This window comes from Gavia stellata, chromosome 1 (assembly GCF_030936135.1).
Source record: "Gavia stellata isolate bGavSte3 chromosome 1, bGavSte3.hap2, whole genome shotgun sequence".
NCBI lineage: Eukaryota > Metazoa > Chordata > Aves > Gaviiformes > Gaviidae > Gavia > Gavia stellata.
In genome coordinates, this window is record NC_082594.1 from 1,760,635 (window position 1) to 1,782,129 (window position 21,495).

The window sequence follows — 21,495 nt, forward strand, 5'->3', positions numbered from 1 at the left end:
CGTTGCCTAATTTCCTCTATCTAAAAAAATGGTTTAATTTCTCCCACCATCTTAAATGGTTAAAAAAAAAACGGGAACTGGTTTTCTTTTTCTCTCCCAGCATACTTGCGTAACTGCAAGGACCCTGGCGTTTTTTTCCTAATTGAACTGGATTTTTTTTTAAAAAAAGAAATCTTATATTTTAATGGATAAAATTTATATATTTTAAATACTATATTTCAAGAGATTGACACTTTCATTTTGAGAAATCTTATAGCAATGATTCCATAATATATATATCTATCTCTGTATCTCCTTAACACACAAACTACTGGATGTTTAAAGTCGTACCTAGGGCCGGCTAGACCTGGCCTGCTCTGCCTACCCCCTGCGGCTCGTGGGCGATGCCTTTCCCCGCCCTCTCGTGCGCCGCAGCCTCGTTAGGTGCTGACTGAAGCAGGCACTTTTCACCCAAACTGAATCCTGCTCCTGTACCCAGCTGTGAATTGGAAGGAAATTAAGCAATTGGAGCCTTGACCGGATCCAGAAGAGCAGCGCAGAGAGAAGTAGCAATGGCCTGGCTCTGTCCTTTGCAGTGAAATAAGCTCAGGAGGGAAACCTACAGCTTTTACTCGGAATTCATGCCATTTTTTCCCAGCATCTTGAGCTAAAGCATGCACTTCTCAAGTGCGTCTAGATTTATAATTATTTTTACAGGCCCCCTTCTCCCCGCCCCTTCCCCACAGTTAATCCCGTGAGCCCGGATCTAACTTCCTTCCAACGGTTTCCTTCTTTCTCATGACACTTGTGTGGGTTTCATCCAGGCTTGGGCTGCCAGGCGCTCCCTGAGCAAGCCTACACCACAAAAAACTAGATTTACACGCTGAATGTATCCTTTCTTTCCCCTCTTAAAATAGATTTCGCAGTCCAACACACCAGGCCAGTGTCTTAAATATCTTTTTTTTTTAAAGATGACATAAATATTTAGGTTTTTGTGTGTTAATTTCCTCTTTCTAAATCCGAGCTGGGCAGAAGTGCGGGAGGCAACGCCTGAGCTGGAGCTTGTCCCCAGCCAAAAAAAGCTTCACGGGACCCCTTGCGCCCCCGGCTCCCCAAACCTCGCCTTCACCGGGCAGCCGGCTCCCCCCGAAACAGAGCCCACGTCCCGGCAGCGCTGCTCGGCTCCCTTAAGCATCACGCACAGACCATTGCATCCACGTTGAAGGAGACCTTTGGACGTGGCATCGCAATCATGTCATGGAAGGGTTGTGGTCGCAGCAGCTTTCAGTAAAGCATCAGAGTGGGAACGATCTTTTCTCATGAGGTGGTGCGCCCACAGGTTTTTAGTCCGATGAAGCTGCTGACTGCATTTCTATGGTCGCTTCTCCATCTCGTTGCTTAAGGACTGGGGAAAACATGGGTCGCCTTGCACCCTCTCGCCTTCTTCCTGAGCTAGCGAGAGCACGACTGCCCTCAGCTGAAATCCACCCGAGGCGGTGTCGGGTTCGAGACTTGAGGCAATGCAAAGCTAGGATGAATGTTTTATTAATTTAACACTCTGTAAGTTTGTGTAAGCTTGCACAAAAAATAATTGTATATAATTACACTTAAAGGAGCAGGAATTCCCAGCCTCCACCCTTTAAAGGTCAGGTATGACGCTACCTTTGCCACAAATAATGCCAGCTGAGAAGTAAAATACCTCTTGCTGAACAGTGGATGCAGCACAAGATTTGCAGAGGGTCTACGATGAAACCAAGTATTTATTTACACTTATATCAAAGTCATTTCTAACCCTCCTCCTTTCTGCAGCCACCTTCTCTCTGGGGTGAAGGCAGTCCTTGCCGGCTGTGGGACAGTGCGGGCGGGCGAGCATCCTCCCAAAATGTGAAGCTGTCTTCTCTTGTGAGAAAAAAAACCAAGAGATCACACTGCTGGTAGCGCTGGAGGGGCTGGGGTTGGTTTGATGACAGAAAGACCATGTCTGCCAAAGATGCCACCAACTCCAGAAAGTTGCTTTCTGACCCTCTGGAGCTCTCTGCCCAGGAAAAGCTGTACGGAAAGGTCCATGTTTGAGTCAGTGAGATCAGATAAATGAAGGAAAAGTGCCAAAAGAAGGGATCATGCCAGATGATTGTATAATGTTGTTCTATATTGTCAGTATTTTTTCTTCAAACGCTATTGTACATGCAGTGCACAGTAGTCATGAAGTGTAGCTTGAACAAGTGCTTCTTTGTATTTTCTCAATGAAAGCAAAGGGGGAGGGTGAAGCCTTAAAGACTATCACTGATTTTAAAAACAAGCCTTTAGCAATGCTCCGAGGACAGACCCCAGGGCTCCGCCTGGACCCTCCAACAGCCCCGTGCCGTCTCCCAGTCGTCCGGCAAAAGGTTGACAAGGAGCTTGTCCTGTGCATGGGGGGGAAGCATTTGACAAAAACCTGGCCCCTCTCGCCCGTCGAGGGACCTGAGACGAAAACTAACGACTGTTGGACGCGACGGACTCGCGTGGCACGGTGACGGAGACCCATGGGATGTCCCCGTGGATGGCAGCTGGGTGGAACTGGGACACGACACCGGTTTGAACTACAGCGCGGAAGCTGGGATGATCCCACGTGTCGCACGCATCGGACCCAAACCTTTCTCTTCCCCGTGTCTGTGAAACACCGCGAAGCATCAGCTCTAGACTTAGCTCTTCACTATGCAAACAGAAAAACCTTCAGCTGGTTACAAAGCGGGGTTGCGTATGCCTGGTTTCCTTGGTGTTTACTGTCAAACTGTTTAAAACAAATCTAGATGTCGCTACACTTTTTTTCCGATAATGCTTTAAATCATTGTGCTTTCGTTGTTCTCCTCAGCTCGCCAGTGGAGCACCGGGGCGGTAAAAGACTTACGGTCGTTTTGGGTCTCAGCTGAACCACCGTGGCTTCATCCAAATGTTTTAAAAGGTGATGGAAGTTACTGAAGGATTGTTGACTTGCATGTGTAAAATGTGTGGGTAAAATGACATGCAGGCGTCTATCATGTTGTGGCTTCTGTTATTTGGAACAGAGTAAATCCTGCTTGTGAAAAAATTGTTACAAACCAGAAATATGCCAACTGTGTACAAATAATGTGTACATTTTAACAGCAGCGAGGACTTTTTAACTGCAGGACAAAGGCCGAGGTTAAAACAGAATAAAACCAGGTTCTGACAGTGAACTACCTGTTTCTGCTGAAGTTGCTGCACTTGGAAACAAGCAGGATCCTACTGCTGCCTATCCCAAACAGGTTACAGTTGCCCCTGGCTGAATGAGGTGGTTGATTAATGTTTTGCAGGGGGGAAAAAAAAAAAAGGCGAAGGTGAGTATTAATGACTTATTTTTCATGTAGGTGAGCAGCCAGTGGGAAGTGAGCATCCTCCATCGCTCCCCATCACTTGTCCCAACCCCTCCAGTTGCACTGACACAGCTGGTTTTAGGGGTGCCTGACTGGGGGATGGATTTGGGTTTTTAATAACTATTTTGTGCCCAGCTCGGCTCCCTGACCTCGCTCAGGTCCGGCTGGTCGGGCATGTACCTGCGGTGGGATGGGGCGCCGTGCTCAGAGCTGCCATGAGCAGCGCTGGCAGCCCTGCCCTGGCGTGAGACGGATTTTCCCCAGCGCTTGGCTGCAGGACAGACTGATACTGGGACAGCGGGCGAGAGCTGAGCGAACTGGGGAGCTCGTATTAGCTTGCCAGTCCATTAATGGTAGTGGTGTTGCTGCTCACCCAAGGATGGGCCTCGTACGACCCATCGGTCAGCGCAGGCAGAGCCACATCGTGAGCTGTGCTCATCATGGGATGGAGCGGTCACAGCGCTCTCTGCCCTGTTCATTGCTGGCCAAAACCTCCCTGCAATGCCCGGAGGGTGCAGCAGTTTTTCTTACAAGTCAGTTTTTACACAGGGATGGGTGAGCACACACCTTACTTTCCAGAAACTGCAGAGCACAACAGTGAGCAGAATCACAGATCACTAAGGTTGGAAAAGACCTGTAAGATCATCAAGTCCAACCACCAGCCCAACCCCACCATGCCCACTAAACCATGTCCCACAATGCCATGTCCACACGTTCCTTGAACACCTCCAGGGATGGTGACTCCACCACCTCCCTGGGCAGCCTCTTCCAGTGCTTCACCACTCTCTCAGGAAAGACATTTTTCCTAATATCCAGCCTGAACCTCCCCTGGCACAACTTGAGGCCGTTTCCTCTTGTCCTGTCGCTTGTCACTTGGGAGAAGAGACCAACACCCACCTCACCACAACCCCCTTTCAGGCAGTTGTAGAGAGCGATGAGGTCTCCCCTCAGCCTCCTCTTCTCCAGACTGAACAACCCCAGCTCCCTCAGCCGCTCCTCATCAGACTTGTGCTCCAGACCCCTCACCAGCTCCGTCGCCCTTCTCTGGACACGCTCCAGCACCTCAAGGTCCTTCTTGTAGTGAGGGGCCCAAAACTGAACACAGCATTCGAGGTGCGGCCTCACCAGCACCGAGTACAGGGGCACGATCCCCTCCCTACTCCCGCTGGCCACACCATTTCTGACACAGGCCAGGATGCCGGTGGCCTTCTTGGCCACCTGGGCACACTGCTGGCTCATCTTCAGCCGGCTGTCGACCAACACCCCCAGGTCCTTTTCCACCGGGCAGCTTTCCAGCCACTCATCCCCAAGCCTGTGGCGTTGCATGGGGTTGTTGTGACCCAAGTGCAGGACCCGGCACTTGGCCTTGTTGAACCTCATCCAATTGGCCTGGGCCCATCGATCCAGCCTGTCCAGATCCCTCTGCAGAGCCTTCCCACCCTCCAGCAGATCAACACTCCCTCCCAACTTGGTGTCATCTGCAAACTTGCTGAGGGAGCACTCGATCCCCTCGTCCAGATCATCGATAAAGACATTAAACAAGACCGGCCCCAAAACTGAGCCCTGGGGGACTCTGCTTGTGACCGGCCGCCAACTGGATTTAATTCCATTCACCACAACTCTCTGGGCTCGGCCATCCAGCCAGTTTTTTACGCAGCGAAGAGCGCACCTGTCTAAGCCACAAGTCGCCAGCTTCTCCAGGAGAATACTGTGGGAGACAGTGGACATGGTTTTCATGTGCTGTCATGGCAGCATTGCGGCTGTATCAGTGCTTTCAAGCTGGAAGTTGCTGCCTGAAAGCCTGAGATGAATCTTGTCATTGCACTCAGTTTTCCAACCTCTGGAGGGGAAAAATGGCTCCAAACAAGTTACAAAATAATGTACATTTTATCCAAGAGGACCAAGGTGTGGGATGCTTTATTCAACCCCTGGCTATACTGTGGGCTAAACTTTGGGTACCTTCTTGGCCACTCTCTTGCCTGGCAGCTGTAGCTGTTTGGGGCTCCCCTGCTTGGACGTCGCCTCTGTGAGAAGGGCTTTTATGACCTGTGCCTCACCCGACAGCTTGGCCATGTCCTCACCAAAGGTTGCGGGGAGGATCTCGAACACCTCCTGAAATTCCTCCATCAGCATCCGTGCCTCCCGGTACGCCCTGGGGCTGGATTTCTTCTTTTGCAGAACAGACACTGGAAAAGGCCAGGGGTGTGAGCAGAGCGATGGGACGGCTGCTTGGCTGCAATTTTTGATCTTCCCTCCCGTGCCTCTGCCCGCTAGTGGCCCCAGCTCTCTCCCGTCCCTGCAGCATGGGGCACGTCACCGTGGCAGGGGCACAAAGGCGGCCGCTGGGATCCCCCTCTGTCCTGGCACCCACAGGAAACACAGGAGCCCCAAAAGCAAAGGCACCGGTGGTCTTGAGTAACCCAAGAGTGAAGAGAGATGTTCTGGGTTCAAGCCTGGGCAGTGGCTCTTACTGTAGGCAGCAGAAAGTGCCTTTATTTCTTGCCTCTCCTCCTCTGCTTTTCCCTGGTCAGTGGAGGGAAGAGACAGCACTGGGGAGTGGCTGGGTTCTGCTTGCACTAGCAGTTCAGGATTGTACCACCATTGGGGCTGGGATGGAGGTAAAACATGGCCGGTGCTCGGAGAGCCGAGTCCTGCTTCATCTCGGGGGCAAAACCACTTTTACTCCAAGGCCACTGTCCCACCCGCTGGGTTTGGGGTGGGGTTAACCCAGCTGTGGCTCCAAGGGACACCAGCAGTGTCTGAGTTGCATTTACCCCTCTGTTGACCACTAGCCAGAGCGCCAGGGTCCAACCTCATGGTGGGATGAGGGTGCTCAGCAGGCGAAGCCCCTGTCCTCTCCACAGGGATATAGGGTGAGGCTGCTGCAACAGGGGAACCCTCCATTCCCAACTCGGCCACACCCCAGGACCCTGCCAGCTCAGGGACACCTTTATGTTCAGATCCTGCCCCTGCCTCTGCGATGCCATCAACAGGAGAGACCGGGAATGCAGGAACATACCCAAGGGGACTTCAGTGATGGTCGAGGTGTTTCTCATGGCCATCAGGATTCCTTCCAGGACCTCTGCTCTTGTCTTTCGGGCAGGAGGGCCAGGCATCCTGCCACGCTGCAAGGAAGACCAGGAGGCTGCAGCATGCCTCCCCTCCACCCCGCAGGCTGATGATCCTCCACCTCCTTTTCCTGCCCCCTCTCCCAAACTAACATGGGCCTGTGCTTCTGCACGAGGTAGGTGAGACGGTATCTTTTTTTTTGGACCAAGCTGGTCCAGTTTAGACACCAGCTTAAGATTATTGAGCAACACTGGATCAGCTTTCTGCAACCCCAGCTCAGCGCAGTGGATTCAGGGACTGTAATTCTACTACAACCCGCCGCGCAGACCCAGCTTGGAGGTTGTTTCCTCCACCTCCCTTGGGACGGGGCTGGCTTTCTCCAGGGCGTTGGTGACAAGCGGTTCCCCCTGCACTGCCCAGGGGCTAGCACGGCTCTTGGCTCTTTACCAGCCCCAGTGTGCTGAGCTGCCCCATCCCTGCAGGTCGGTTCCCATGGGGGCTGCATGCACCGTGCCATGAGGGAGAGAGAACAGCGAGGCACTGGGATCGGGAACTGGGGCCAAGCCCACACTCAGGCTCTCGGCATTCATCCAAACATGTGAGTTTATCCAGATACAGATGCAACAATCCTCCCTTCAGAGCTTCAGCCTTTACCTTTTTCCGAGGCACGTAGGGCTTCTGTATGCTGTCCAGTCGTGGCTTGGTGTCCCGGTAAACCAGGGGGTGTTTCAGGATGTAGTACAGCGCTTGCACATCCTTCTGTATCCCTGTGAACCAAAAGGAAAATAGGACAATAAAGCCTTTGCTGCTTCTTTCTTGGTCAGAGTGGACCATACTGTTCATCAATCTGCCAAGGCTTTTCTAAGCAAGAGCCCTCAGCTATCCTCACTCACCGACGGGCTCAATAAAATCTGGGTCTGTGTCTCCACCGAGCAGCTCCTCGTAGTCTTTGTATCGCTCTGGAACCACCTGGGAGTCTCCTTCCTCCCTCTGCTCACTCCTCTTCTCCAGCCTGCCCTCTGCCACAGGTCTCAGGAGGGGTCTGGACACATCCTCCACCTCAAAGCAGCAAAATAAAGGAATTTGCAGCTGCCCTTTCTTACCAGTCAAGCTGATGGAGTCAGCCAGAGCCTGTCCTGCTGTGGCCAGAAGTCTCTCCTGGTGGCACTGAGCCACACAGCCACCTTCTCATCCCATCTCTGCTCAGCGGGACCAGGCACAGAGAAGAGAGGGGCCATCCCCATCCCGGCACAGACTTTTTTTTCCCTGATAATCCCAAGATTTTCAGGGAAATCAAATCAAAAAGCTCTGCTGATGAGCTCTAGGAGGGAGTTTTCCAGCAGACGCTGCAGGGACGATGCTGGACTGAGGAGCTCCTGCAGTTGGGGCTACCCACCAAGGCAGCACAGCCCCGTGCCACCCTGCGAAATAGGCCACCAATTCTTGTTCTTGGTCACAACACTGCATTTATGCTACTTGCTACCACTTCCTTCCTTAAATCCCTTGCAATCAAAGGAGAGTTATAACCACTGGTGCCCGCAGTGCGTGCGCACCATTCATTCACTTCGGAAATGAAGATTCATCTATGGACCATTTCTGGACAAGCCCTGCAGTCCTGAACACTTACAGCCCGGCCTCACCTGCGTCATGAAGAAGGATGCAACGTCCTCCTCGGCTGGGCCAGGGGGAGGCCTGGAGTCACCCTCCCCTTCCCCCAGCGCCGTCCACCGGCTGCCGGCCGGGGTTGTGGAGCTGATGGAGGGCAGTGACTGGGCCGGACTTGGAGGTGCAGCATCTTTCGCAGCCTCCACCGCAGCTGGGAGCTGTTTCCACGGAAAAGTCTTGACAGGAGCCTCCAGCATCAGCGGCCGCTTAGTGACTTTGGGGAGATGCGACGCAACCTGGGGGGACACAATGGACGTCCATATACGCTGCCACGAGTGTCAGTGTGGGGTGGGGTCAGGTCCACAGGCTGGTCCTTATGGGACAGGGAATGCCAGGGCAGCCCCAGCTCCAGGGATGCCCTGGCATCAGCTTCAGCCCCGTAGGATCCCTCAGCCAAGGCCAAAAGGCGGGACTGAACTCAAAAACCCAGTGACAAACCCTGCCTGCGGCAGCAATAAGGGGGTGATTGGACTCCCCAGCCTCATCCTGAGAAAATACCTCCAATCCTTCCACCCTTCCCTCCATTCTTCCAACCCCGCTGGGATCCGTGTGTCCCACCAGCTCTTCCCATGCTCCCCAGCGAGTCAGTTCCTGTACAATCCTGCCCTGAGTATTGCAGCAAGGGTTTCATCCCTGCCTTAGGCAGGAAAAACCCCACGCTCCCAAAGCACATCCCTCCTTACCTTGCGGCTGGCTTTGAGAGGGATGAAGAAGTGCCACCTCTCCTTGGCTAGGCTCTTCTGTCGGACAAGTTTAATCCCCAGGTTGTGCTGGAGGAGCCGGGTCAGAAGAGGCGGCTGCCCTGGAGGAGCAGAGGCTCACCAGAGCTGCAAGCAGCTGCAGAGAGCCCGTGCCCTGCTCCTTCGCTGGCAGCATACTCTGGCCTGTGCCAGCTAACCCCAGGCTCAGCTCAGGAACCAGAGTAGAAGCCACCTGGTTTTGTAGGGACATGTTTTAGCCTTAAGGACATACATCAACTGGGCTATGTGCCACCAAGGCCAGAGGAGCATCCCTGACCTGTTTTATTTACTAGTCTACACGTAGCTTGTGCAGGGAGCAGCATCATTACAACGTTTCATCAGCATCCTTCTGGCTGCCTTCAAACGTTGCCTATCGAGGCCACGGGCACGTTTGGGGTTTACTCCCCCTGCTCACAAAGCTGCTGCAGGAGGAAACCTGGACCAGCTTCAAACAAGCCCTTTGTGGGATAAACACCATTTTGGGAGCAAAATTTAGCCTGAGACTGCACTGCTGCAGTCACAGATGGGCTGTTACAGACTTCAGTGGGGCCAGGAGCAGCAGCAGGGCATTAACAGCGTTTGCAAGAGCAGTGCTCATCTGTGTTGCTCTTTAGAGAGCAGCAATGTTTAAAGCACCTTCTTGGGGGCCTGGGCCAGGGCCAGCAAGGCAGGAGTGTCTGAACACCAACAGGTAACGTGGTCCCTGTCCCAGAGAGCTAACCGCGAAGGAGGGACAAAGCAGGAGTCCCCCCATGAAGCTGGGCTCATACCGTACCGCTTCGGGTGGTGGTAAGAGGGTTGTTGTGAAACATCAGCTCCTTCAGGCACGGGAAGAAAGCCACAGGTAAGAGAGCTGTCTCATCCGCAATCTGCAAGATAAAATAGTTTACTGTTTGCTCTAAGCATTGAGTCACGCCAGAGGCTGTAGGGTTTCATCCCAACCCTCCCACTAACACGTGTTCCTCCGATGCGTGGGGACCCTGGCACTGGGCAGGTGTGTGCAGTGGGGAGGAGGAGGAAGGAGATGGCACCCCTTAACCAGAGACGGCCTGTTGAGTATGGAGGGTAGTGGCAGCTGTCCCCTCTCTTTCCTGCATGCTGCAGCCAAAGGACTGGTGCCTCCAATGCTCAGAAGAATTGCAAGGTAGAGAGGCAGGACTTTTTTCCTGCTCAGAAGAGCTGCAGCTGCAGCCCCAGGCTCTTCTGAGCAGTAAAAAAATCCTGACTCTCCACCCTGCAGTCCAAACCACAGCCTGGCCAGGGCACAGCAGCCAGAAACCGGCTCACCGACAAGGCAGTGACCTAAAACAGGGTGACAACACATGGGGAACAGCAGCAGAGCTCACTTTGCAAGCAAGCAGAGCCGCCCCATCACGTCACAGGGCATGCTCCAGTGGTAACTCGGCACCGCCAGCTCACCCGGCTGGGAAGCAGCGTGAGTTAAGGCCCGGGCAGGAGCCAAAAGCATCAGGAAGAGGAGTTTAAATGTTGTTGCGTGTTACTTATCTGTTGGGGCACACTGAGAACCTGACATGGCTCAGCAGATGGGTATAACCTGGCACTAAAACAGCGAAGATGAGACATCACCATCCACCAGGCAGCTCCAGCAAAGGATCAGGCCAGGGGAAGGACAATCCTTCATATATTCTCTGATGAAATCTCTGAATATGCAAGGGTTTAGGCAAGCTGGGTGCAATTCAGCTGCCTAAATAGGCATCCTGTCCCACCCGAGAGATCCTGGCTATCTGACACATCGCCGTGGGCTGGCAGGTGGACGCAGGAGCCAGGCAGAGCTGTGCCTTTCTGCAGTGGCAGCTAAAGGCCAGGTTGTCTCCCGGGGCACTAATGCCAAGCTCAGGCAGCTGAACCTTTACACCTATCCAGAGCCACAGGACCCAAATCACCTTGTTGAAGGCCAGGCTGAGAAGCTTCAGTTCAGGAAAGGGAGCACGAACGTTTCTGTGCATGGAGGGAGCGGGCAGAGTCTTAGAGGCAGATGATTCTCCCTCCCTGGGGACAACCTTAAAGAGAGGAGGAAGAGGGTGAGCAGAGGGACTGCTCCAGAGGCTCCTGTTGCAGGAGACACCCCCAGTGGCAGGATAACACCCTTCTGAGCCCAAACAGAGCTATAATTTGAAGAGCTTTTGGTTCAGACCCGCTTCAGAGGTTGTCTTGCAGCAGCTTGCTTTGGCCTCTGCGTTACTGTGGGAGCCCTCCAGGGAGTCATGTCACATGCACCAAACTCCATCATTCAGCACTGAAAACGTGCGCGGGCTCGGGAGGAAGCAGCTGTGCTCTCAGGGAGCGTGCGCATGCACACGTGCGTTACACTAGAACACGCTGCAAGTGCTCAGCATCTCTGAAGCTCAGCCCCTAACTCAGGTTCTAATAAAAATCAAGGTCTTTGGCTTCAAACATCTGATTCTGAAGAGCACGTAAATAAATGTGGGGGGAAAAATTAGAGTGCTAAGAATGAATGAACTCTCAGCTCCTGAGCTTCGGTCCCCACCTGAGCTGCAGAACACCCTTCCCCGTGCAGGGAGGGCACACAGTCATGAGCAAACAGCAACCCAGCTTTTATTTGAAAGTGATATAAGTTTAAGCTCTGGTGTCCCTTGGTTATGGGAAAATTTGCTCCTGATCTCCCTGATGAGAGACAATACTCACTGCAAGCCTTGTAGGCACCCAGAGTCCCGGCTGTACCCACGGGCTTATTGAAACTCAACTGAGAGGCTTGGGGAAGGGAAGTTTTGGAGCACACACCCCAAATCACAGATAAGCCAACAGTTCTTACCAGTGTCGGGTGTTCCTGAGAGCCAGAATTAAAAACGACCTCTGCAATGAAACACAAGCAAAGTGAGGGTTTCTACGTGAAGCCAAGCGCTGGGCTGGCCCCAGCCTTGGCAAGGCTGGAATTACTCTGGAAAAGCAAATCAGCATCAGGCAGGATCTGGCTCAGTGGCAAGACATGCCCAAGGTGAGGAGGGATGAATCCCACCGTAGCAGGCTTGCTGACAGCTCCATCGCTCCAGGTGAGGTCGATATCCCCTGAACACAGCAGAAACCCTGCTACTGGCCTCAGGGCATCCAGGAGCTCCCCGCAGGTAGATTTTGGTTTTGAGTCTTGCCTGCGAGCACAAGGCCTTTCCCACATCACACTGCTACTGCCAGGCCAGCAGCAGAAGTTGCACCATTGCCTGCTCCATGACTACCAAACAACAGGGACTGTAGCAGCAAGCTAGGGGACAGAAGTGCTTGGAGTAGCCCCACTGCCAGCCTCCATCACAGCCCGGTCCACACAGGAGACACCAGGCAGCCTCTGGATCCATCCCATTGTGTGGCCCAGCATGGTGTGTGCATCACGCTTTGGTAAGGACATCCAGAGGAAAGAGCTGACCTACCCCAGGAATGGAGACCTGTGCGTGGGCTACCTACTCACACAACCTTCCTGCCCTCTGCCTGTCCAGGATCCACAATAATCCACTTCCTAACCTGAATTATTTCCCCATTTTTGCCAGTTTTCCTCCCAGCCAGCATGCAATGTCTCCTCTGGAGCAAGCTACGCTGGAGAAGTCCAGGAGAGAGAAAGGGGCATGTCTGAACCATGGGAGATATCTGCTTTAGGGTGATTCATGTCCAGTAAGCTCCCAGTAATTATAGAGGGACTGGACAGGTTAGCTGAGATGTCTAAAATAGTTCCAAGTATCCCTCCCTCACTGTTTCAATTTTGTCAGGCTGCTTCACTCACTAGTAAACATCTAGCAGATCCTCACCCTGACATAACTGAGCCCCACAGTTTCAGTGCAGGCAGGGAGAGGCAGGCGCTGCTCACCCGTCCTGTCTGGATCCCTGTCGCTCTGTAACACGACATATTCAAGCTGTCCTTTCTTCGCTTCCAGCTCTGCTGGCACCTCCGTGTTCTCCTGCTGCAGCGGCCGGGGCTGCTGCCAGAGGCTGCTCAGGGACTGGTACCAATCTGCCCTGAAGCTGTCACCGTCCAGCGCAGGGTGGAGGAAGAACTGCCTGCTCTCTGCTTGGTGCAGGTAGGGGACAGCCGAAATCCCGTTCCTGTCCAGATTCAGCTCCCTCAGGCTATGGGAAGAGGAAATGCGTAAGAAACTCCACTATTGCAATTGGTGTATGCACCCGGCCATCTGTTCGCCCCGGTGCCCACCGGGCAGGGAGCTGGCCCTCGACCTGCCTCCTCGCTGGGCTTCCCAGCAGCGGTGCAGAGGCCTCCATGACACCCGCATCTCACTGCCCTGTTGTTCCTCCTCTCCAAATCCCAACCACAGGCTCAGTCCTTGGCACAGCCCGGTGTTGCCCCTGAAACCCATGACTTCGGTCCCCCACAGCAGCCCAAGGGTCACCTAGCTCTAGGCTCATCTCTTGATGAGAATTTAATGGACAAGGAGACATCCTGGCAGTTCATTAAATCACCCAGGGCTCTGACGAGCTGCGGTCCTACTGGGATTCCCTAACCATGTTCCACCTTCCATGGAAGTATAACATCACCAATGCACTTGCCCAAGTGCTTAGGGAAGAGCAGAAACCCAAACCTCCGCACTCCAGACCTGCAGTCTTGTGCCTAAACCTCACCCACTCCCCCTCCTCTCCCACGAACACTGTGGACAATGTGCAGTTTCCTCCAGGAATGTCTTTGCAGAGCCAAGGCAACAGGACAGACCCAATTCCCATCTCCAATTCGCAGCACTGGAAGCAGCAAGGGAACATCAGAAGGTCTCTGCGCTGTCCCCAAATCCAGCAAAGCCCAGCTGAAGGGCATGTGAGCTGCCCCCTTCCTAGTGACTCCCCTCTAGCTGAATCACAAAGCTCACATTAAACAGAGGGAGCTGATCCACAGCCCTTCCTAGTGCTGCTGCACTGAAATAAAGGATGAATCTGGGGCAAAGAAGGGAAAATGGCAAAAGCAACTGCCATTTCTCAAATCAGACCTGGAGATCAGCAAACACCCAGGGCAGGAGCTGAATTACCAGCCACCTGCCGGGTTTGGCCAGCTTGTGCTTTGCAGCAGGCTGTTTGCTTCCGTTCAGTCCCATTTGCAATACTAGAGAGACTAAACAGGGAAGTATCTAAGTGAATCACAAAGATTTTGGTTTTCATTTTAAGCCTGCTACTGTGCAACAGCTGACAGAAGCAGCTGCCAGCCCCCAAAAGCCAGAGCCGTCTGCTGCCAGGTGCTTCCTTACCTGCAGAGATGAGACAGGCTCACAAAGATGCTCGGGTCTGACAGACGATTGTCATCCAGCGACAAGACCTCCAGAGATGGAAACCTTAAATGAGCAGAGCTGCAGATACAAAGAGACTCATTAATAACACACTCAAGCAAAGACAGGTGGAAAATGTATAATTTGCTGTCACTGGGGGAAGATGTGTCCACTGGGAGACCGGGCTGGGGCTGTTTTCATTCTTTAAATAGAAAACCAATATCCTACCTCAAAGCAGCCAAACTGAATCAGTCCAAATGACCATCTAGCTCAGCGTCTTATCTCCAACGATGGCAAACGGTGGATGCCTTAGCATGGCGACTGTGGCTAAGCTATATGTGAAGGGTCTAATTAACGACGAATAAATAGCATCCTACTCACGTGGCTCGGCCACTCGACAGGGCTGCTGAATCACTGTCCAGAGGTTCCTCTCTAGCTGCTGATGGCAGCAGATGCCCTGGGTGATGTGGGGCTGAGCTGGGATAACACTTCCCTGCCACCCAGCACTGACCATTAGGTTATTCGATCTTCCAGTTTGCAAGGGAAGAGCTCTGCTGCCCAAACTGATAAATCCTGCCTTGCCAGCCCCACCGCTCCATCACCCTGCCTGCCTGCCCGGCACATCCCACTGGTACGCCAGCAGCTCCCCACCACGCCGAAGCAGCACTCACTGTGTGTACTTACTCCCACGAGCCTGCCAGGTCCGCAGGCAGGGACCGAAGCCCGTTGGCTGTCAAGCGAAGGACTTTGAGCTGGGACAAATCTCCCAATGTCCAAATGTCCTGGGGAGACAAGTTATTGTAGGAGAGATCCAGATCCTGAAGGAAACAGAAGAAACAATCCCCTGGAGCAAAGAACAGTATCTGTTGGCTTTCCCCAGGTAGATACTAAATATTTACAGGAGACTTTCAGTCATGCTACCACCCGCCCTAGAGTGATGCTGTGAGCGTCTCTGACTTGCAGGGACTTCACTTACAGCGGTGGCACTCTGCACCTTGGCAGAAGTGCTCAGGGCTGGTCCCCCACTCACATGTGTGACTCACAGGACAACAGCCAGGAGAAAGCCAGGGAGCAGACCCTGCTGGGAGCAAGGATGAGGTTTTTTAGGATACATTAACAGGAATAGCTTTGCCAGGGCATTACAATAAGCTGCATTTCCCCAGGAGGAGCTTAAAGCACTTTCCAAATCAATTTAATATGAATTTCCAATCAGCCTTCCCAGGGCTGATTTCTCCAGGCTGTCAGCAAACAAGATCCTGGACACTGGTCACGGATGAAGCTGGGATCCATGGAGACATGGAGTTTAGGTAGGTCCCATTCCCACCTTTTGTAGCTGATGCCAGTGACAGGGCTGCTCACACAGAGGTACACAGGGATGGACAGGATCAACCCCAGCCTCATAAGCCTTGGAAATTTGGTTCCCCATCACCTGGGCACGTGCCCACTGAGTCAAACCCTGAGCTGGTTACCAACAGTGCATGGGAGAAATGTGGGAGAGCTTTATGGATTTGGGGACCTCCCAAAGCCTGCAGGCTGGAGGGAGGCCAGGATCCAAGCATACAGAGCTGACAGCTGAGCCACCAATAATTGTTTGAATAAGAAAAGAAGAAAGAAACCTTTTAAGACAAAACATTCTATCCAGCAGCAATCAGAAACCAGAGAAATCCAGGCAAGGACACCTCCTCAAAGAGAGCAAACCTAGGTAAAGTCAGTACAGCTGAGCCAGAACCTGAGCTCTCTGTAGCGGAGACCCACTCCAATCTGGAGGGAGAGGACAAGGACAGCCATCATCCCAGGCACAGTTGCTTGTTCTTTGTCTCTACTTTGTCTCTTTTTTAAAGAAAAAAACAAACTGACCCCTTTGCAGTGTTAGAAAGGCAGCCCATAAGTTGGGGAAACTGCAGACACCTATCTGGAGAGGAGAAGGACGGGACGCAGACAGGTAGAGCATAGTGTGGAAGAGGATGGGGATCTGCCAGGGACCACACAGCATCAGGGAGGTGAGGGATGCCATGGGTGACTGACAGACTGCAGGGAGAGGATCCTGCAGCAAAAGGGGTGGCCCATCACACAGGAAACAATGAGTCCTGTGGCAAGGGGCTAAGCAATGGGGATCTGTGAGGGATTGCTCTGCAGAAGGAAACAAGAAGTGAAGGTCTTTGAGGGACACAGCAGAAAGGACATCCCAGAGTCACAAGGCAGCAGAAGAGAGAATGACCCTGCAGTTTCAGAGAACTCACACTGCAGGGACACACGTCAATGCTATGGCTAGGCTTCAGCATGACAGTTGGGAGGAGATTAATAAGCTCTCAGAGCCCCTCATCTTACTTCCAAATGCAGGAAGTCTCCAGCGGTGATTTTCAGATTTCTTAGTCCATTCAAGGAAAGTTCCAGTTCCCGCAGTCCTGGAAACTTCCGAAACGGCTCTGCAAGGGTGGAAAAGGAAACGCTCCAGCAAGTGAGGAACAGCAGTAACAGAACAAACCATGTCTTATCCGGGTCTGGAATGAACCGAAACCAGCAAGAACGAGAGCACTAGTATTATCAAGCGGGCATGTTTGAAAGAAAATGCCAGCTCAGTTAGCTGTTTGTCCATACAGTACATGATGCCCCACCAGCCTACGCCTTCGACATGTGGTTTGCTTTCATGCGTTTGCTCCCACCCCAAACTGGATTATTGCTTGAAGCCACTGATGGCACATTTAGCTTATATGTTTTACTTGTTATAAATGGATTTCCTTCTTTCTTCTTCAAATTAACGGAGCCCATGACACTGGATTTGGATTCACCTCCCAGCTCTACCATTAACCTTCTGAGCCTTTGGGACAAGTCATTTCATTATTCCATGCTTCTATATATTAAATGGGGATTTTCTTTGTAAAGAGCTTTGTTTTCTAATAATGAAAAAGATACCAGAGCGGCCAACAATTATCATTACAATAAAGGGAATTAGCACAAGGATTTCAGCTCAGTAACAGGAAGGAAGCAATTCTGCAAAGAAATGCTGCATGTGCATCTTAAACCTCTTTGTAAAGCTCTAGACCTGCGTTCAGACAAGCATAAGCTTCCCCAGGTTGAAAAGCAGCATCTATTTTTTGGTAATGCCATCCCTTACCTAGTGTCAGCAGGTTCTCAGAAGCATTTATAAAAGCAACGCAATCAAATTTCTCAAAATCATCTTCTTTAGCCTGAAAAATACAGAAAAAAAAAATCATTCCACTCCAGTCCTAAACTGATCTGAAACAACTGGATCTCTCCTTCTCTCAAAATGCCTAAATCATAGCATTTCCCATAATTAGGTCTTCATTTGTTTTTCTGACTATGGAGAGCACCCCTCAGAGTATGCATTTAATGCACAGCTGCCTCAGTGACCGACATCCAGAAGACTTGGATTAGATGAGCCCCAAAGCAAAGCCCCCTCCGTGTCCTCGCTGCTGACCTTGCTCCCCTGCGTGTCACAGGGCTCCTGAGTTATCTGATACCTACATGTGACACAGCAAACGTAGCCACCCTACGATTTAGCACATCTGTCCTTCACAGCACCAGGAGGGAACCCTAAAAAGACACTAAAAACCTATCAGCACCTCAGCTCATTTTCTCTTTGCAATGCAAGTTAGTCATGAACCCAAATAAAAGTCACTTCTCAAGCTACCATAGTTGAGACAAACATCCCTAAACCCAAAGAACAGCATTTTGCAAGGGTATATAAGTGGGGAAGGGTCTACAATTGGTGAAGATCAAGTTAATTTGGTTATGAAGACACTATCCAAAAGTTTGTAGGACAAATCATCCAAGCCTGTTCACAGCCGGCTGGCTCACCTTCCTGTGCAGGAAATATGCCTGCTTCTAATGCATGTCTTCTCTGATCTCTGGGCACTCATGTGCTAACGTGGTAAAGGTTTCAACTTTTAAAGCAGTTCCCTAATACTTCTTGAGTCTCTGATACTCACAGAGACCAGATTTTGGCTGCTAATGTTCACAGAGCACAGGTCAGAGGGGTTCTTCAAACAGTGGTGCTTCATCTGGGGGAAGAAAAAAAAAAAAAAAAGAAACACAAATGGTTAGTCCTTCAGCAATCCTGTATGTCGTGTTCTGGGACCTGAGCCCCAAAACCAGACCGCAGCTACCCCCAGGTGAGCGGGGGGCACCTGGTGCCTTGGATCGTGGGAAGCGGGGAGAAGAGGGCATGGGGATGGGCTGGGAGAGGCAGCTACAGAGTCCGTCCACCAGCAGGATCTCTCCAGCTCCACAAAGCACTATCAGAAAGTTTAGGCAGTAACAGAGGAAATCTGCACTCACCAGAAATGGCTCATCTAGGACATTGTCTTCAATGCTTTCTTCCACAGAGGCAGAATCTGGGGGCTTTCTCCTCTGCTGTGGTGTCTCCTCAGTGGTCCCCTTCTCAGTCCAAGCCCTCGGGGTAGCTCTGCGTGCCAGCACCCAGCGCCCGGACCCTGGCACAATGACGAACCAAGGCAGAAGAGATGGTATGGTGAGCATGCGACCCTTCGAATGTGCCCTTCTCAAAGTAGCTACACTCTGCCACGTGTTTCAGCCCAATGCTGAAATCCGTCAGTTTAAAATCCCCTATATGGGGAAATACTGGAGTATAAAATGTTCAGTGACCATAAATTTAAGGCAGAAACATTAAAGCTACAGCCAGAGCCACGGAAGAGGAGAAACACACTACTTTATAGATGCTAATGAAGCCATAGGTTGCAGACATAGAAACGTGGTCTGGAAGAGCCTTCTGGAGGTCTCCAACCCAACTGCCCACTCAAAGCAGGACCATCAGCAACGTTTGATCAGTCAGTTGTGGCATTGTCTAGCGATTGCACCACCTCCCAGGGTAACCTGACACAGAGCTGCACCTCCTCCCAGCAAAGAAGTTCCTCCTAATGTCCAACCTAAACCTCCCAAGGTGAAATTTTTGGCTTAGTTATGGCATCTGTCATTGTTAAGAGTTCGTAGCTGTCCTTCAAGTAGCTGTAAGCCACAATCTCCTCTTGGATTTCTCTTGGCCAGACAAAAAACAAGCTCAGCAACCTCAACCTCTCCTAAAAGGTCTTGTCCTCCAAACCCCTGACTAGCCTAGTAGACCTGTCCACCACTTCTCAAATGTTAGAAGACATTTCGGCCATTTCTAAGCATTTCACAGATGTGACTCAAAACCCAGAGAAAAAGAAGCTCTAGCTCAGAATAGCTGCTGGAGAACCACGCTGTGCTATCCTCATCCCTGCATGAAGTTTCCCTCCTACCGGCATGTGGAGATGGCTGCTGGACCCTTCATTTAACATGTGCCCTAAACATCCTGCCCTCTTCATTTCAATGAAGCTTTAAACAATTCTAAGACTTTCTGCACACCATTTTAAGTTCTGTTATCAACTGTTATCTATGTTATCAGCTGTGATGTTGTTACAAGAAACCACAGCTGAATGTACCCTCTATCTGGCCCAACAACAGGGTGGATGGCGGACTTGCCCCTGTGGGCACAGCATTATTCTGCAGGGAGACTTTGCCAGCAGAACTCAAAGAATTGTCACCTTCTTTACTTGTGTGCAAAATGTTCCTGGCAGGGAAGCAGTTAGTTGCGTAGTTGCTTCCGTCACCTATTTTATACAGTCCTGTCATAGCCATCTTGACTGCAGCGTTCCTGGGGAGAGAGGGAAAGAAATAAATGGGTTAAAACTTTCACTGGCTCTAACATGACTTTGCTTTAAACGGCTCTTTCAAAGGGTAGCCATAAATGAAGTATCAGCTTGTAGGCAAAGGAACACTTTCAGGGACACATGAGGAGCATCACCTCCTAAAATGGACTTTTCCGTTTAGGAGGTGACATAATCTCTCCATAAATGAGGTGACAGGAGTACATGCATTATTTTCTGCTCAAGACAGCAAAATGCAGACACCGATGTGTGTGTGAGTTGGACTGTATAGATGACAACTCACAGGATTTCTGCTTTATCCCTCATTCCTCCTTCCCCTGTCTCCTTTCTCTTGTCACTTGTGGAGACTCTGGGAAAAGAACCACACCGGTCACCGCTCCCCAAACCTCGGAAATAAACTTCAAAGGCGCTGCATCGTTCTCGCCCGTGCCCCTGTAGCAGGAGATGGTCTCCCAGTGCCATCTGATGGTGTTTCCACACTCGGACACCGCTGTGGCGTACAACGGCACAGTTGGACTACAGTGTTCACACACAGTGCTGGCATTTGGGGTAGCTCTGCCTGCAACAGGCACATGCTGTGTGTTCATGCACCAATATATGCGAGAAGGCAGCTGTGTGCAACGCTGTCACTGGCACCGTCTGGGCAACATGCTGCTTTACCACCGCACAGCGACACTCAGCGTGATGCAGATGCTGGCATTGCCGGTACACCAAGATGGCAGCGGCACAGGGTACACCAGGACATCGGCCAGGGCACACACCTGCACGCCCTGGTACAACTGATACATACGCAGAGCCCAACATCTACACCCATCCATACAAGCCCTACGCACACATTCCCCACACATAACCCACTCACACACACCCCCCATCGTAAACACACACCACCCTCACTCCTGACACACCCCCGTACCTGTTCCTGTACACCAACAACCTGTTCCCGTACACCAACACATACAACCACCGCACATATACACTCATACACCCCCACAGGAACACCCATACACACACCACTCGCACACAGCCCCACACTTACTGGATACACCCGACACGTGAGCCCATACACCCATGCATCCAACACATACTCCTATAACTACACCCCCCACAACGTGCACCCATACACCCCAGCTACCCACGAACACCCTCACACACCCCGCTCCCACACACGCTCCCACTCATCCCATCATATAACACACACCCTCCTGACGTGTACCCCTACATACACATCCACACCACCACCCACAACAGCCCACACACTGACACATCCTCCTGCAAAAAGACCCATGAACACCCTCACACACCCCATTCACACACACGGATACACCCCGCGCACACCCAACACATAAACACCCCCCCACTCCTCACCGCACCTCCTGACCTCACCCCAGCATGCACACAGCCCGCGTCCCTAACACCCCAAAGCACCGACACCTGCACACACCCCCACGCACCCCACGTACACCCACCCCCCCACTCCCCACACTATCACAGAATCACTAAGGTTGGAAAAGACCTGTAAGATCATCAAGTCCAACCACCAACCCAACCCCACCATGCCCACTAAACCATGTCCCGCAGTGCCACGTCCACACGTTCCTTGGACACCTCCAGGGATGGGGACTCCACCACCTCCCTGGGCAGCCTCTTCCAGTGCTTCACCACTCTCTCAGGAAAGACATTTTTCCTAATATCCAGCCTGAACCCCCCCTGATGCAACTTGAGGCCATTTCCTCTTGTCCTGTCGCTTGTCACTTGGGAGAAGAGACCAACACCC

At 51.9% G+C, this 21,495-nt stretch overlaps 1 protein-coding gene across 1 annotated transcript; it reads right to left on the minus strand.

Moving 5' to 3' along the window:
- Positions 1-5,274: 5,274 nt before the first annotated feature.
- On the minus strand, positions 5,275-19,692 carry XRRA1 (X-ray radiation resistance associated 1). The gene is made up of 17 exons (XM_059824833.1): positions 19,584-19,692; positions 18,355-18,509; positions 18,006-18,077; positions 17,171-17,243; positions 16,384-16,481; positions 14,740-14,873; positions 14,038-14,136; positions 12,660-12,919; positions 11,613-11,616; positions 10,732-10,894; positions 9,603-9,696; positions 8,771-8,889; positions 8,063-8,323; positions 7,316-7,481; positions 7,077-7,189; positions 6,373-6,478; positions 5,275-5,539 (listed from the first exon to the last, which is right to left on the minus strand). Exons 1-17 carry the CDS (start codon positions 19,690-19,692, stop codon positions 5,298-5,300), a joined length of 2,268 nt encoding a protein of 755 aa, XP_059680816.1. The 3' UTR covers positions 5,275-5,297.
- Positions 19,693-21,495: the final 1,803 nt, after the last annotated feature.